The sequence below is a fragment of the Delphinus delphis genome, chromosome 6 (genome assembly GCF_949987515.2).
Source record: "Delphinus delphis chromosome 6, mDelDel1.2, whole genome shotgun sequence".
NCBI classification, from domain to species: Eukaryota; Metazoa; Chordata; class Mammalia; order Artiodactyla; family Delphinidae; genus Delphinus; species Delphinus delphis.
Window position 1 is genome coordinate 36,972,957 of NC_082688.1, and position 17,459 is coordinate 36,990,415.

General features: G+C 38.4%; 1 protein-coding gene across 1 annotated transcript in view; it reads right to left on the reverse strand.

Annotated features, from left to right (window-relative positions):
- The window catches only part of LOC132427647 (phospholipid-transporting ATPase FetA-like), a 71,663-nt gene that overhangs the window by 32,713 nt on the left and 21,491 nt on the right, over positions 1-17,459 (reverse strand). The window contains exons 6-11 of the mRNA XM_069540804.1: positions 17,176-17,237; positions 14,293-14,365; positions 13,865-13,935; positions 12,785-12,867; positions 11,893-12,051; positions 10,239-10,327 (exon numbers count right to left, since the gene is read on the reverse strand). Of these exons, the coding sequence (XP_069396905.1) occupies positions 10,239-10,327; positions 11,893-12,051; positions 12,785-12,867; positions 13,865-13,935; positions 14,293-14,365; positions 17,176-17,237 (537 nt within the window). The remainder of the gene's footprint in view (positions 1-10,238; positions 10,328-11,892; positions 12,052-12,784; positions 12,868-13,864; positions 13,936-14,292; positions 14,366-17,175; positions 17,238-17,459) is intronic.

Genomic DNA, 17,459 nt, shown 5'->3' on the forward strand with positions numbered 1-17,459 from the left:
AAGATTATTGTTCTAGATAACCCCAACTTTCTTGTCATTAGGTTGAGAGAAAAGGGCATGGAGGGGAAAGGATGCAAAGAAAGAAGACAGATTTGAGAAAATCTGTTTAGAAAAGAACTTTGGGGAGAAGGGGATAATAATCCTGAACTCATTTTACAAAGCCAGCATTACTCTGGTACCAAAGCCAGAGAAGGACACTATAAGAAAAGAAAACTACAGGCCAATACCCCTGATGAATACAAAATTTCTCAATAGCAAACCAAATTCAATAGCGTATTAAAAGGATCATACACCATAATCAAGTGGGATTTAGAAATTAATGAAAGAAACTGAAGAAGACAAGTAAATGGAAAGATATCTTATATTCACGGATTGGAAGAGTTAAGCAATGTTAAAATGTCTATACTACCCATGCTATCTATAGAGTCAATGCAATCCCTATCAAGATTTCAATGGCATTTTTTATAGAAATAGAAAAAAAATCCTAAAACTTGTATGGAACCATGAAAGACCTCAAACAGCCAAAGCAGTCTTGAGAAAGAAGCAAGGTGGGTGCATCTCATTTCCTGATTTCAAACTATATTACAAAGCTATAGTAATCAAAACAGTATGGTACTGCTATAAAAACAGACATATAGACCAATGCAACAGAAATGTGAGCCCAGAAATAAACCCATGCATATATGGTCAACTAATATTTGACAAGGGAGGCAAATGGTGTTGGGAAAACTTGATATTCACATGCAAAATAATGAAACTGGACCCCTATCTTATACCACTCACAAAAATTAACTTGATATGGGGCTTCCCTGGTGGTGCAGTGGTTGAGAGTCCGCCTGCCAATGCAGGGGACACGGGATCGTGCCCTGGTCTGGGAAGATCCCACATACCGCAGAGTGGCTGGGCCCGTGAACCATGGCCACTGATCCTGCACGTCCAGAGCCTGTGCTCCGCAACGGGAGAGGCCACAACAGTGAGAGGCCCGCGTACCGCAAAAAAAAAAAAAAAAAAAAAATTAACTTGATATGAATTAAAGACTTAAGTGTAAAACCTGAGATCATAAAACTCCTAGAAGAAAACATAGAAACATAGAGAAAAAGTTCCTTGACAGCCGTCTTGGCAATGACTTTATAGATATGGCACCCAAAGCACAAGCAACAAAAGCACAAATAAACAAGTGGGATTACATCAAACTAAAAAGCTTTTGTACAGCAGAAGAAACAATCAACGAGATAGAAAGGCAATCAGTGGAACGGGAGAAGATACTTGCAAACCACATATCTGATAAGGAGTTAATATCCAAAATATATAAGGAAATAACTCAATAGCAAAAAAAAATTCAATTAAAAAATGGGAAAAGGTCTTGAACAGACATTTTTCCAAGGAAGATATTCAAATGGCCGATAAGTACATGAAAAGATACTCAACATCACTAATCATCATGTGATGCTCCTGGTGGGCATGTAAATTGGTACAGCTACTTTGGAAAACAACATGGAGGTTCCTCAGAAAATTAAAAATAGAACTACTATATAATCCACTTCTGGGTATATGTCCAAAGGAAATTAAATGACTCTCTTAAAGAGATATCTCCACCCCATGTTCACTGCAGCATTATTTACAATAGCCAAGACAGGGAAATAACCTAAGTGTCTATCAACAGATGAATGGATAAAGAAAATGTGACACACACACACACACACACACACACACACACACACACACACTACAGTGGAACATTATTCAGCCATGAAAAGAAGGAAATCCTGTCATTTGAGACAAATGCCCAACTCTCCAAAAAACTGCCAAATGCTTTCCAAAGTGGCTGTACAATTTTACATTCCACCAGCGTCACATGCCCACATACCTGCAGAGAAGACATGTATGATGTTATTGTGAACCACTTCTAAGTCTACTCAGGGGTCTTCAAACCTGTGCCCTTTATCACAAGGTATGAATTGCTCAAAGCAACCCATCCCCACTGCTAGAAAATTTTAGGTCTCATCTTTGAGTCACTGATAGAAAGTCTGTGGAGACAAGAGTATGAAGGCAGGAGGAGAAGATCTAACTGGGACCATTCTCAGAAAATGAGATTTAAAAATCCTTATTATGAAAAATTTCAAACACATTTAATGTATATAAATACTATAATGAACGCCTATGTGCCCATCACCCAGCTTCACCAATTATCAATTCGTGGTCAGTTTTATTTTATCCCAAACCTCCTCTTCCCCTGTCCTCCCTTTTATTTTAAGCAAATTTCTCACATTATATAATTTTTTTTGCAAACAGTTTAATATATCTCTTTAAAGGATCTTATTTAAACACATAATCACAATACCTTTATCACTTAAAAAGCTAGTAATAACTCCTTAATATCATTCAATATTTGAGATTTGAGAGTTGAATAAGGGATGGAGGAGAACAAAACAGGAGGATCAAGATAAAAAAGAATAAAATCTGCTTTCATTCCTAGCCTAATGCAGATTCATACTGAATAGTTCCGCTCTTTGTGATGAAGGTTTCTTCGGGGCCATAAAACCCTTCTTAATCTTACTCCTCCTTCCTTATGCTTCTCTTTAATGGGTCATGTGAAAGCATGGCTTATCCTCATGGTTCAGATTAAACTTCAGTGATGAGTTCTACTGGCTTTGCTTCCCCTTTGGACAGTCTATGTGGCCAATATTAAATCTGAGACCATATTCCTCTACCTGCCACTTCTCCAGGCCCGACTCCATCAGCTCCAGTGGGAAAAAGTGGGGAAGGTAAAATGATTATAATAAACTATTATTATTTATTTATAAATATAAATTTATTTATAATCTGTTTATTATAAATTATTAGAATAAATAATTTGATACCCTCTGAAGCTGTGGGAGAAAATTACTGAGTGAATTTCAACACCCTTTCTGCTCCATACCTGTTGCCTGGATAATTGAGAATTACCCATCAATCATTTCCAGTGCTGTGCCATCCCTCCATTGTTAGAGTATGAGTCCTCCAGAACAGATCTTTCTGTTCAGATTTTTTTTTTTAATTTAATTAATTAATTAATTTTTGGCTGCGTTGGGTCTTTGTTGCTGCCTGCAGGCTTTCTCCAGTTGCGGGTGAGCTGGGGCTACTCTTTGTTGCGGTGTGTGGGCTTCTCATTGTGGTGGCTTCTCTCGTGGAGCACGGGCTCTAGGTGCACAGGCTTCAGTAGTTGTGGTGCACAGGCTTAGTTGCTCCGCGGCATGTGGGATCCTCCCGGACCAGGGCTTGAACCCGTGTCCCCTGCATTGACAGGTGGATTCTTAACCACTGCACCACCAGAGAAGTCCCTTTCTATTCAAACTGAGCCAGCAGAAAGGAAGTCAGCTTTATTGGACCAAGATCCTGAGAGCAGGGCCTCTCTCCCTTCAGAGAGGCCTGCAGGGGCAGGACACAGTCTGCTCTTTGCTCATTCCTAGAGCTTTTCCTGCCATCCTGAGGCTTTCTAAACCCTTGCAGATGTTCTCTTTCTTAAGAAATATTCATGTTGTGATGGAGTTTATTGGTACTTAGCCTAAAGCTTCACTTTGCTTCCTTTCTATAGGAAGAAAGAAACAAGAAATTGGTTTTTGCTACAAACCCCAGATGTTACTTGTTTATTACAAGAGCCAGTCAGACCCAAGAAGACCTGTGTGTGAAGAGTGGTTCCAGTAAAGGCTGAAAGAGATACTCAGTTTTGTCAAGAACTAAGGCCATTGCTGGTCACAGTGGAGCTCCCAGGCATCACAGGCAGTCTGTAAAAAGAGAGTACTCCTTGGTCCTTTGGCCCTTCACCTCTGTGCTTTTCATTGTGCCTTACCCAAGAAGTATATCCTGGATTTCTGGCATCATTCAAATTTCAAGCACTGGGCCCCACAAATACGTCCTACTTAAGAGACTAGGGTTCACAAAGCATTGTCATTGTGAGCTCTGGGGAGATCTGGGGAGGGGGAAAGGACCAAACTCCAGCTCCCCTGTGGGCTTATCAGGAAGGAGTTTTACTAAACATACTTCCTGTGTCTGTCAGATTTTCCCCTAAGAATCATTTCCAAAAATGGGAAAAAATGAAGTGTTTAAATCAGGAAGGATTTCTGCTTCAGCTTTGAGAAATGACAATGCATTATACCTAACTACACTGACAATGTCTTGGCAAAAATACCACATAAACAAAACTGCTGAGCTGTTAAGAACATAGCTAATGCAAGAACATTTCTTCATTTAATAACCATTCAAAAGATATTTCCTGAGAACCGTTTTGTGCAAGGCACTCCCAAGAATATAGAGATGAATATAGCATAATTTCTACCTTACAGGCTCATAATTTGGTAGCTCAGGTATTCATTCATTTTTTTCACTAACTCAACACATAATAATAACACATTTTTTTCACTAACTCAACACACATAACTCAACAACATAATAATGATGCTCCTATTATGTGTCAAACATAATTCTAGGGGCTGGGATACAGTGGTGATAAAAGACAATGCCTTAACTCTCAGAGAGTTTGTAATCCTGTGGAGATATGAGGAAAACAGATATGTTAAGAAAAGAAAAAATACAAATTAACTAGTGCTAAATGCTGTGAGGAAAATAAAACAAGTTAATACAATAAAAAATGTCTTAATGGAGGTGGCCACTTTAGATAGGGTGGCAGAGAAGGCTTCTCTGAAAAGGTGACATTGAATACTGAAAACGAAGCAAGCCACGCAAAGGCCTAGATAGACATTGCCAGCAAGGGTAAAGGTCCCATGATAGGAACAAGTTTGCTCTCTCACTTGATTTGTAGTTTACCTGGGTATAGATTTCTAGGTCAAAGTAATTTTCACTAAGAACTTTGAAGGTATGACCCTATTGGTTTCTAGGGCCCAGTAGTGTTAGTGAGAAATCTGATGCCAATCTAATTCTCATTTTTTGTTGGTATCTTATTCTTATCCCTATGAAAAAGTTAAGGGACTTCTATACACCATTGGCGTTCTAGAATTTCATGATGTTTAATGGATGCTTTAAATCTGAAATTCATATCCTTCTTCAATTCTAGGAAATATTCTTCTATTATTTCTTTGACAATATTGCCCCCTCCATTTTCTCTTTCTGATACTCCTGGGAGATTATGTGGGGGCTCTTGGTTTCGTCCTCCATTAAAAAAATGTATTTATCTCTTTGACTTTTGGTTTTATAGTCTAGTAGTATTCTTTGACTCTTTGTTTCAGCCCTTCTATTGGCTTTTTAATTTCAGTAATTTTTACTTTCCAAAATTCTTTTTGTTATTCTTAGATTGCCTTTTTTATTCTTTCATTAAAAAAAAAAATTTAGGGAATTTCCTGGCGGTCCAGTGGTTAAGACTCTGCGCTTTTACTGCTGAGGGCCTAGCGTGGATCCCTGGTTGGGGAACTAAGATCCCACAAGCTATGGCATGGCCCCCCACAAAAAATTTTAGCCTATTCTTATTTTATTTGTGCAATTGCTTCTTCTAAGAATACTAGTAAAATTCTTTTGAAAGTTCTTTTCTTTTATCTTCCTGAATTATAATCTGTTTTTTCCAGAGTCAGTTATTCTCTTTGTTCATCCTCATCCTCCTCTTTTGTGCTCCTGGTTTCCTTCCAGTTCACTTAAAAACAGGAGTAAAAGAGTAGTTTCATCATTATAGGTTGGTTTTATTTCCTTGGGTTAATTTTGTTTCTCGAGCAGACCACTCCCCTATGGGAAGATGGAACCATGAGTTCTGTGTAGGTAGGCAGAATGTGTTCTTTCACTGGTTTTACCGTAGAGTACATGAGGAGCTTGCTGGCAAACTTGAGTCCCCCAAATTTAAAATAAAATGGGTTTTACTCTGAAGTGATAACACCCACATTAGAAGCCCTACCTCTCTGCGGATAGATTGTTAAATTTCTTCGGAAAGCAGTTCTCTTGTTTGAGACTAGAGGTCAGATACATTTGTTACTGCTATATGTATGCCTATAGGGGTGGTAGGATGGTACAGAGGGCCAGGTGTTGTCCATGTTGTTTCATGGGCAGTTTTAAAATTAATTATCCTGATTATTACCCCCACATCTTACTCCTGCTCTCAATTCCTGCTGAATCTAGCTTGGAACTACTCTTGAGGAATGCATTTCCGCGGAAGCTTTCACTACTCTGGTTTATTTATCGGTATAATCTATCTACTTTCTGCCTTCCAAAAGCTCATCAGCATCTTGGGTCTGCTGACAGTTCTTCACGCTCTGTCAGGGGATTTATTTGCTATTTGTACTTCCTTACAGTCATTTCATTAGGCTCAAATAGGAAGTCTCAACATCCTTCTTAAACTAGATGCCCAAAAGTGAACATGGGACCCGAGATAATATTCCCTACTTTCTGAAGGAATGATTGCATGAATGACCTCATAAATGTAGAAATTCATAGCAGCTACTCTGCTAGTTTAGCTGCTCTGGGTATTTACACTGCTTCTCTGCTGCAGCCGTCTTGTGAGAACTTGAGCAGAGAACTGCATTCTCTTTGGAGACTCCCATTGCAGATCCCTCTATACCTCTGCTTTAATCTGCTCTGGTGTTCTCTAGGCCTGCTATTCAGCCACCATCCTAGGACTTCCTTTCACTGTTCTCATGTTTCCTGGCTTCCATATCTTTCTTGGTTTATTCTCTTGTTTTGCTTGAGTATATACTAGAAGCTTCCTAAGAGAGGATACATGATAAGTAAATTTTTTGAGTCTTTGCACATATGGATATTTCTTTATACTTGCATTTTATTGATAGTTTCAATGGATTTAGAATTATAGGATGCAAATAATTTTCTGGCAGACGTTTGAAGCGTTGATGTTTACCTTCTGCTGTTGCTGTTGAGAAGGCCAATGCTATTTTATTTATTTATTTATTTTGTGGTACGCAGCCCTCTCGCTGTTGTGGCCTCTCCCGTTGCGGAGCACAGGCTCCGGACACGCAGGCTCAGCGGCCATGGCTCACGGGCCCAGCCGCTCCGCGGCATGTGGGACCCTCCCGGACCGGGGCACGAACCCGTGTCCCCTGCATCGGCAGGCGGACTCTCAACCACTGCGCCACCAGGGCAGCCCAGCCAATGCTATTTTGATTCTTGAATATGACATTTTATTTCTCTCCGGAAGCTCTTAGGGTCTTTTAAAAAAAAATTTATAATTTCTTCACATGTGGTCAATCTGCCATGTTAAACAGGTTTGTCATGTGTTTTAGTTTTGTCTCCCCAGGGAAATAGCAAGTATAGTAGAAAGAGCATTAACTCTGAAAAGTTATGCCTAGATGGATATATGTGATTATTAATAAAATTATGTATGTAAAGCATCTGGCACATATTGATGCCCCATCTCCCAAAAGTGAACGTATATACTTGAGAGCTGGACCCAGGACTTATAAAACCTTATGATCTTCACAACACCTGGCACATACTAGGCACATACTAGATTCTCAATAAATATGACTTGATCTCACCATACACAAAAATAAACTCAAAATGGCTTAAAGACTTAAGTATAAGTCATGACATCATAAAACTCCTAGAAGAGAACATAGGCAAAACATTCTCTGACATAAATCATACCAATATTTTCTTAGGTCAGTCTTCCAAGGCAGTTGAAATAAAAACAAAAATAAACAAATGGTACCTAATCAAACTTACAAGCTTTTGTACAGCAAAGGAAACCATAAACAAAATGAAAAGACAACCTACTGAATGGGAGAAAATATTTGCAAATGATATGACTGACAAGGGCTTAATCTCCAAAATATACAAACAGCTCATACAACTCAACAACAAAAAAACAAACAACCCAATCCAAAAATGGGCAGAAGACCTAAATAGACATTTCTCCAAAGAAGACATACAGATGGCCAAGAGGCACATGAAAAGATGCTCAACATTGCTAATTATTAGAGAAATGCAAATCAAAACTACAATATGGTATCACCTCGCACTGGTCAGAATGGCCATTATCAAAAAGTCTACAAATAACAAATGCTGGAAAGGGTGTGGAGGAAAGGGAACCCTCCTGCACTGTTGGTGGGAATGTAAGTTGGTGCAGCCACTGTGGAAAACAGTATGGAGGTCCCTCAGAAAACTAAAAATAGAATTACTATATGATCCAACAATCCCACTCCTGGGCATATATCCAGACAAAACTGTAATTCAAAAAGATACATGCACCCCTATGTTCATAGCAGCACTATTCACTATAGCCAAGACATAGAAATAACCTAAACGTCCATCAACAGATGAATGGATAAAGAAGATGTGGTACATATATACAATGGAATACTACTCAGCCATAAAAAGAACGAAATAATGCCATTTGCAGCAACATAGATGCAACTAGAGATTATCATACTAAGTGAAGTAAGTCAAAGAGAAAGACAAATATCATAAGATATCACTTATATGTGGAATCTAAAATATGGCACAAATGAACCTATCTATGAAACAGAAACAGAATCACAGACATAGAGAACAGACTGGTGGTTGCCAAGGGGGAGGGATGGAGTGGGAGGTTGGGGTTAGCAGATGTAAGCTTTTCTATATAGAATGGATAAACAACAAGGTCCTACTGTATAGCACAGGGAACTATATTCAATATCCTGTGATAAACCATAATGGAAAAGAATACCAAAAAAGAATGTATATATATGCATAACTGAATCACTGTGCTATACAGCAGTAATTAACACATCATTGTAAAGGTTCTTCTGACCATTTTTTTTAGATTCCATATATATGTGTTAGCATACGGTATTTGTTTTTCTCTTTCTGACTTATTTCACTCTATATGACAGTCTCTAGGTCCATCCACCTCACTACAAATAACTCAATTTTGTTTCTTTTTGTGGCTGAGTAATATTCCATTGTATATATGTACCACATCTTCTTTATCCATTCATCTGTTGATGGACACTTAGGTTGCTTCCATGTCCTGGCTATTGTTGAATGAATCTTCCTAATTTTCTAAAATCCCATTTATTAAATCCAAAGGATATAGAAAAAGAACTGTAACATTTAACATAATAAATAACAGAGAACACACACTTTGTAATTCAGATATTAATGAGAAATGTACAGAAAAAGGGCACTTTTATTTTCTAAGCAATAGAGTAAAAATAAAATATAAAAAGTAATGGAATCAAGTACAGGCAGCATTGGAACCACTCAGTCATGCAGAGAAGCTGTGTAAGTGAAGAAATTAATCTGTCTATATCTAACAAGAATAAAGGCCACCCGTATATAATAGCATGGAAATAAATTAATTAGTCTTCAATTTAAACTTTATTCTCAAAGCTGATTATTATCTATTGAGTGCTTATAAAAATTTTTTATTGGAATATAGTTGATTTACAATGCTGTGTTAGTTTCAGGATACAGCAAAGTGAATCATTTATACATATACATATATCCACTCTTCTTTAGATTCTTTTCCCATATAGGCCATTACAGAGTATTGAGTAGAGTTCCCTGTGCTATACAGTAGGTCCTTATTAGTTATCTATTTTATATATAGGAGCATGTATATGTCAATCCCAATCTCCCAATTTATCCCTCCTCCCCTTGCCCCCGGTAACCCTAAGTTTGTTTTCTACATCTGTGACTCTGTTTTGTAAATAAGTTCATTTGTACCCTTTTTTTAAGACTCCACATATAAGCTATATCGTATATATTGAGTGCTTTTCAAATTTCATTTCTTAGCAGCAGAATCCTTTATTTTCCAACTGAGATCTTACAGACAGATAAATGTGAAGCTGCTCTTTTTAAACCAGAAACTTCAGAATGAAGAGGCCGATCAAAACTCTTGATCTTCTCTATTCCCCCTGCAGCAGACCTTAGACTCCTCTAAGGAAATAGAGTTTGAAAATCATTGGTTTAAGTAAGGTGATCTATTAGTCCAAGTAAGGTTTTATTAAAGTGGTCATGAGTAAAATTGGCTATGAAAAAAAAGTGTCTTAATTTCTAAAGCAGGGTCCATAATCTATTCTGGTACCACTAATTGAAGTATCAAAGCTTCAACAAGTTATGACTGTCCTCCACAACAGAGGTATAAACTTGAGACTCCCTTGTCAATGAGTTCTGTTCTTTTCTGCTTCAGACATTAGTATGTGGGGTCCTAAAACTGCTTGAGGTTTTCAAGCAACTAAATTCTGACTTGAAAATACCAGCTACTGCTGTGGAAGGAAGGGAAGTATGCTTATTTGTAAAGAAACAGAAAAAAGTCTTTAACTTACCCAGAGCACAAGGACATTCATGAGATGGTCTATGTGTGTCCGTTTAAAAGTGGACTTTCCACTGTTCTGCATTAATTTGGTGTCTGGTCCTAAGTGAAACAGGGAGACATCACCTCTTAGAATCACTGAATATTCTCAACAGGATTGAAATTGGGTTAAAATGTACCTTTATGATCATTTTATCAAACCTCTTTCCAATGCTAGGGGATAAAGTCCTGGAGAAAGGCTCATGCTTGGTGCCAATAACTCAAAGAATGGAAAATTTGTTTCTAAGGATAATCCCAACTACTTCTGCAAAGTGCATCAATGCTTGACACCTCCCTCTCTTTGCTGCACCTTAGTCTAGTTTTTCACTGATAAGTCAGAATAGGAGCCACAAGCTTCTCTCTCATCACCATCTGGTTTATTTAGCTTAGAAAAGGGATTTTCTGATAAGGAGAACTTTACCTTCTTTTGAGGAAACCCATTGCTGGACCAGGCTCTATTTAAAGTTTCTAATTAAGAAATGGAGAAAGGAAAAGGCAATGGAAGTGATTTCTCTTGAGGTGGAAGCTTGGGAGCTGAGATTTCTCTGGAGCTGAGAGACAGAGACTCTGCATTTCTTCATGACAAGGCAGATAGTAAGTAGAAATAAAGAGCTTTTTTTTTTTTTATAAGAGCTCCTATAGGAACCAACATTTTTTTTTTTAATTTTATTTATTTATTTATTTTTGGCTGCATTGGGTCTCTGTTGCTGTGCACAGGCTTTCTCTAGTTGCGGTGAGCAGGGGCTTCTCCTGTTGCGGAGCACGGGCTCTAGGCACGCGGGCTCAGTAGTTGTGCCTCGTGGGCTCTAGAGCGCAGGCTCAGTAGTTGCGGCGCACGGGGCCAGTTGCTCCACGGCATGTGGGATCTTCCTGGACCAGGGCTTAAACCCGTGTCCCCTGCACTGGCAGACGGATTCTCAACCACTGCACCACCAGGGAAGCCCTAAAGAGCTTTTAATGGCCACTGGGACTAGAGTTGGAAATTATTATCTTACTGTGGTTGTTGTCATCAGTGCCCACTGTCACCAAGGGCACAGGGTGGCACAGAATCTTCCTCCATTTTCCAGCACTACCTTATAACTTAAGAAAATCCCTCAATAAGTATAAGGGATTATGGTTCTAAATGCCATCTCAAGATGGGCCACTGCTAATGAGCCACATGTGCCTTTTCTCTGGCATGAACACTTCATATTGTATTTTATATTCTACATAAGGACCGCCGTGTTTATTTTTTCCTCATGGGAGTAATCCACATGTATACTCTCCCCTTTCACATGTTCCCCTTTCATATGCTAATACTATGTGTACTTCTATGTGTATACCTTCTCTTGTGTCCAGATATGTTTAGAAAGACTTATGAATGCTCTGTGGTCTTGGAACACAAAGCCTTCCTCTAACAAAGGCAGGGCTGATATGCTGGCAGCTCATTGCTTGGAAAAAAGTCATTTTTTTCTTAAATTATCCATCCATCTATCCATCTACCTGCCTCCCTTTCTATCTGTCTCAAAGCCATAGTGTTCTGGTACATATCTGAGCACCATATCTGCATCCTGAAAACTAAGTGCCCACAACATGGCTACTAACGGAACCCAGTAGGCTGGGGGTCTGTGGTCCCCACGAAGACGTACCAGTAAAAATTACCAAGCCATAGCACCAATCTGTATTCCTGATGATGCAGCCTCGGAGAATCAGCCTGTCATGATCCAGGACGTAATTTTTTCCTTTATAAATCAGTATTCCTGTGAATCTGTCCAACCTGTTATTGGGAGACTCACACCTCACTTCTCCTGAAAAAAAAAAAAAGAAGGAATAAGAGTCCTGACTCTGTAATCTTAATTCTTTCCTAACAGGACAGAGGAGGCTTAACAGAGAAGAGGAAAGAACATCCCCTTTTCAAAATATACACACATCTTTTGCCTATCCTTTCTCAGCCGCTGCCCATTTCTCACCAGGCAGACAGTGTTCTGGGCATCAAAGAAGAGTAATTCTGTGACATGGGTCATCCAGAGAGAGAACAACCCACACGATAACCTATCACCATCAGTACTTCTAGATCAAATGAGCTGAATCTGAAGAAATTTTAAAAGTACTTAAAACAAACCTAGTAGTTGTTTCAAAATGGAAATAATTTGACTTTTTCATGATTAGTAAAGTAAAATATGCCCATTGTAAATACATATACAACATTAAAAGGAGAAAGGAGAAAGTAAAATTCACCCACTGCCTCGAAATAAGCACTATTAAACTTCTGTAGTACATCCTTCCAAGTTTTTCTCTATACATGTACTCATACACATACATATGTTTCCAAAAACAGGTTTATGTTACATATACTATGCATAGTGTATTGCAATCTTTTTTCACTTATTAATATGTTGTGAATATTTTTCCATGTGAATAAATATCAACTTGCACATCGTTTTTAATAAGTTACATAGAATTCACTATATGGATGTACCACACTTTAACCAGACATCTACTAATAAAAATTTGGGTTGGCAAACCTATTTCCTAACTCACCATCAAAGGCAGACAGTAGCTTCAGGTTATCTTCCATCTCACTGGTAACTGAGATGGCTTGCTTCACTTTCAAGTTGGTTTCACTAGAGTAAAGAATGCACATACATAACAGCAGCACAGGTCCAATTTCTCCAACTTTAGAAAACAGTTGTTACCAATAGAGCTTGGGCTATAGGCTTGAGCCGTGAGAGTCACTCCCACTGTTATCCTCTCTCAAGAAAGTTTTGAGGTGGGATGGTTCTACAGGGAAGCTGAGTATTAGCCCACTCATTCCCCTCTCTCCCTGAAACACATATCAACTACTTTAACCAACCTATGAGATCTTGCGGGTCAGATGCTCTAGAAAAGCTGAAGAAACATCACAAGACAACCTGGAGGGGGTACCTGCTCCCTTCAAGAATAAGGAGCAGGTCCTGGTAAGAAAGTGCATATACCCCCAAGTAAACATACTCCTCATCTCATAAATATTTACAGGATCCATGAAGGGATCCCACTTAACCATTTGCTGATACAAGAATGCACAGAGACAGAAGTAAAAAAGAAGCCACATTTCAAAAAGTTTGTGGGCACCAAGAGGAATAGTTTTAAGGCTGCAGATCGATACAAAACTCCACAGGACAAGCTCTCTGAAGATGGCCTCTATACTCCAAAGATCTTAGCTTTTGCACGTTAATGAATTTCTACGTTAAATCCTTTCTAGAACATGGTTTATCAGTACATAATTACCTCCATATTCATTTCCCCCCCTGGAAACTTTGGAACTATATTCTGAAATTTTACAGTTCTGTTAACGTCTTTCCTACCACTCAGCATTACTGAATATAGATAGACAGAATGTCTCCAGTTTAGAGATGGAGAATATGGAGTTTATTTGCCCAGATTCTGCACCAGTGGATGCTAAATTATTGCTGTCAAGAGCTCAGCCTTAGACTTGAGGTCCCAAGAGTCTGGCCTCCTATCTTATCTAGATATTTCTAGCCTCTTTTAGCACTTCATTCTCTGCATCATGTTCTCCCTCAGTGAGAAATCACTCTAAGCTGGCTCGACCGTCTTAATGGATTATCAGGAGGGAACACTCACCCGTCCAGTTCTGCTGTTTCTATATATGTCAGACTGTAGGGCTCACTGCTAGAGAGTAATAGTATATCAGCCTGTGGTCAGAAAAGTCAGAGAAGATAAGGAAGGCAGACTTTTAACATTACAGTGTAACAAAAGCAATTACCTCAGGAACAGATGTTCATCTTAAGAATATTAAAGACATTTGGTTTACTTTCTTTGTCTAGGACCCATCACTGCTACCACACACCCCCTCTCCAAAAACTAGTCATATTTTACCTGTAGCTATGGTGAGAAATGGACAAGAACAAACTTCTTACCACAGGAGATGTTGATCTCTGGATGCAAAGTGAGGAAGGTGAAGGTCACCAAAAGGAGTGGTCACAGAAGTTGCTAAAAGGGTTCCTATTCAAGCCAAAAGAGAAAAAGCCACAGCCCAAAGAGGTACTCACCGTGACAACCTGATTATTTTCTAGTTTTATTATATCTCCCACTTGGACATTCATCCATTTGTCTGTCACTATCCTGCAAGAAAGTGAGCCTTGAATGCCTGCATGCCTGCTCTGAGAATTTCCCCACAGCCCTGTTTTGACAATCAAGAAGAAAAAAAAAAAAAGCTGAGATGAACTCAAGGCTCAAAGGAGGACCGAACTGTGTTTGTGATACTCCTTGCTACAGTCAAGAATGGGGCCCACTTCTCTTGACTTAAGACTATAAGAGTTTTCTAAAACTCTATAAAGGTATATGTAGACATACATGCACATAATTTTTCTTTAAATAAAAGCAATATATGCATATGGTAAAAAAAAAACATTTCAAATAATTAAGAAGTATGTAAGGGCTTCCCTGCTGGCGCAGTGGTTAAGAATCCGCCTGCCAATGCAGGGGACACAGGTTCGAGCCCTGGTCTGGGAAGATCCCACATGCTGCGGAGCAACTAAGTCCGTGTGCCACAACTACTGAGCCTGCGCTCTAGAGCCCGTGAGCCACAACTACTGAAGCCCACGTGCCTAGAGCTCGTGCTCCACAACAAGAGAAGCCACCGCAATTAGAAGCCCACACACCACAACGAAGAGTAGCCCCCGCTCACCGCAAGTAGAGAAAGCCCGTGCACAGCAACAAAGACCCAATGCAGCCAAGAGTAAATTAAAAAAAAAAAAAAAAAGAAGTATGTAAAAGGAAAAAGTAAAGTCTCTTCTCTCCCCAGATTTTAATTTTCCTTCCCCCAAGGTAGCCACTGTGAGTAATTTTTTGCATTTCTTTAGAGAAAATATCAATCCATATAATCCCATACAAGATAAACATTTAAAAATTACATAATAGATACATAATTTTCTGTACTTTGCATTTTTCATTAATAATATATCTGGGAGAACACTTATAGAAGATGTGGCTCATTCCTCTTGATAGCTAAAAAATGTGGCTTTTAACTAAAGATGTGCTTGTAGCCAGAATTACTGAGAAATTAAGATGACAGAAATCACAACTTGAAAAACAAAGTTTTTTCAGTAGTAGCTTTGCTCAAACTCATGTGCTCTAGAAAAAGAAAGCCACTTTTTGGAATATAGACAACTCACCTCAAGTGTTACATCAGTCAAACATGCACTGGCTTACAAAGTCTAACCACTAGGGCCCTGCTTGTGAACTCCTACTCTAAAACCACTCTATGACAAATTCTTCTCTAATAATCTTATAAAATCCAAGTGCTCAAGCTCCTTGGGAAGTTCATTTGACTAAATTCATTTGGTAACTCCCTAGCCTTGCAAATTTCTTATACACTCAGTTTTATCTTTTCTTTCTATTTCTATTACCTTCCTTTCTTTTTTAATTTTCTTTTTAATCACAACTGACTTTTTGGGTGGTATCTTATGAGAGGCTTCAACAGACCAAAACACTTAGGGAAATAATCCACCATGAGTAAGAATCAGCAGACACAATAAATAACAGAATTAGATGCCCAAGCATGTCACATAATAGAATCATATGATTAAAACTACAGCTGCTGGTATATATACAATGAAATACTATTCAACCATAAAAAAGAATTAAATTTTGTCATTTGCAACAAGGATGGAGTTGGAGGGTATTATGCTAAGTGAAATAAGTCAGACAGAGAAAGACAAATACTGTATGATATCACTTATATGTGGAACCTAAAAAATACAACAAACTAGTGAATATAAAAAAAAAGAAACAAACACACAGATAAAGAACAAACTAGTGGTTACCAGTGGGGAGAGGCAATATAGGGGTAGGGGATTAAGAGGTACAAACTATTACGTATAAAATAAGCTACAAGGATATATTGTACAACATGGGGAATATAGACAATATTTTATAATAACTATAAATGGAGTACAACCTTTAAAAATTGTGAATCACTGTATTGTACACCTGTAACTTGTATAATGTTGAACATCAACTATACTGCAATTAAAAAATATGTTTTTAAAATATAGCTCCTGGGTATTCTGTAAGGTCACCATGAAAAAAGACTGGACCTCAATCTTGAATTCTTTCAGATTTGTACTTCTTTGCAATCATGATTCTGCAAACACTGGTCACTTTTCCTTTCATACAATCTCTATTTGTTGAATTCTTTCGCATCCCTTAAGGCCCAGCACAAATATCACCTCTTCCAGAAAGTCTTCCTTGATTCCTTTAGCCAGCTATGATTGCTCATTTTTATTAATTCCTATGATAATTTTTTGTACCTCTTATGATAATCTTCACATTTTGCCTTATATAGAAATCATGCCTGTCTCCCTCTATCCCTGCCAAAGGTAAATTGCTCAAATTTTGCAGGAACCCACAAAAAATACAAACATTGACCCAATACTTTAGATAGATATGACCAAACACTACAGCAATGGAGTCAACACCAATATTTTCTTTAGATTGCTAACAAAAAGATGCCCTAACCAAAGGTTACAGTAGAATGGTCAATAAGCCATGTAGAGTCGATTGATGTTCTAAAGACAGGTGTCTCCATGCTGACCACTGTACTAGTAATAACCACTTGCACATTAATACCATGTCATAATTTATTAATTGCTTTAATATATATTATTTTGTTTTCATTTTCATAAGCATCCTCTAAGGTAGAGAATATTATCTTCACTTTATAGATAAGAAATATGAGGCCCAGAGAGGTCTGAGGTCACATAGGAAGTTCAGGGCATACTAGATCTAGAAACAAATTCTTCTTATGTCCAACCTGAGGCTCTTTTCACTGTCCTGAATCACTTTTGCAAAGCACCCAGCACATCAAGTTTTAGCAAGGCCAATCCTCTCCCAGAGTTGGTCCAACCTAAACTGGCTTCCCTAGGACTTACCTGCCATCCATCAGCAGCAGAACAGAACGACTGTTGACTTGATTGTCGTTTTGGTGCCTTTTCTAAAATTATACAAGAAAAAGTTCAGGAAATAGATATAAAGCAAACTGCATGTAGAAGGTTAATATTTTGAAGTATTATTCAATGTAGTTCCCCTTTTTTGTAATTCTCCCTCACCCCCCTCCTTCACCCTCCCAACCCCAAGTCCTTCTACCATAAAAACCAGGCCAAGAAGCTGATTGTCTCTGAGAAGCTGGGGATGGAGGTCAGAAAAAGAACCAAGA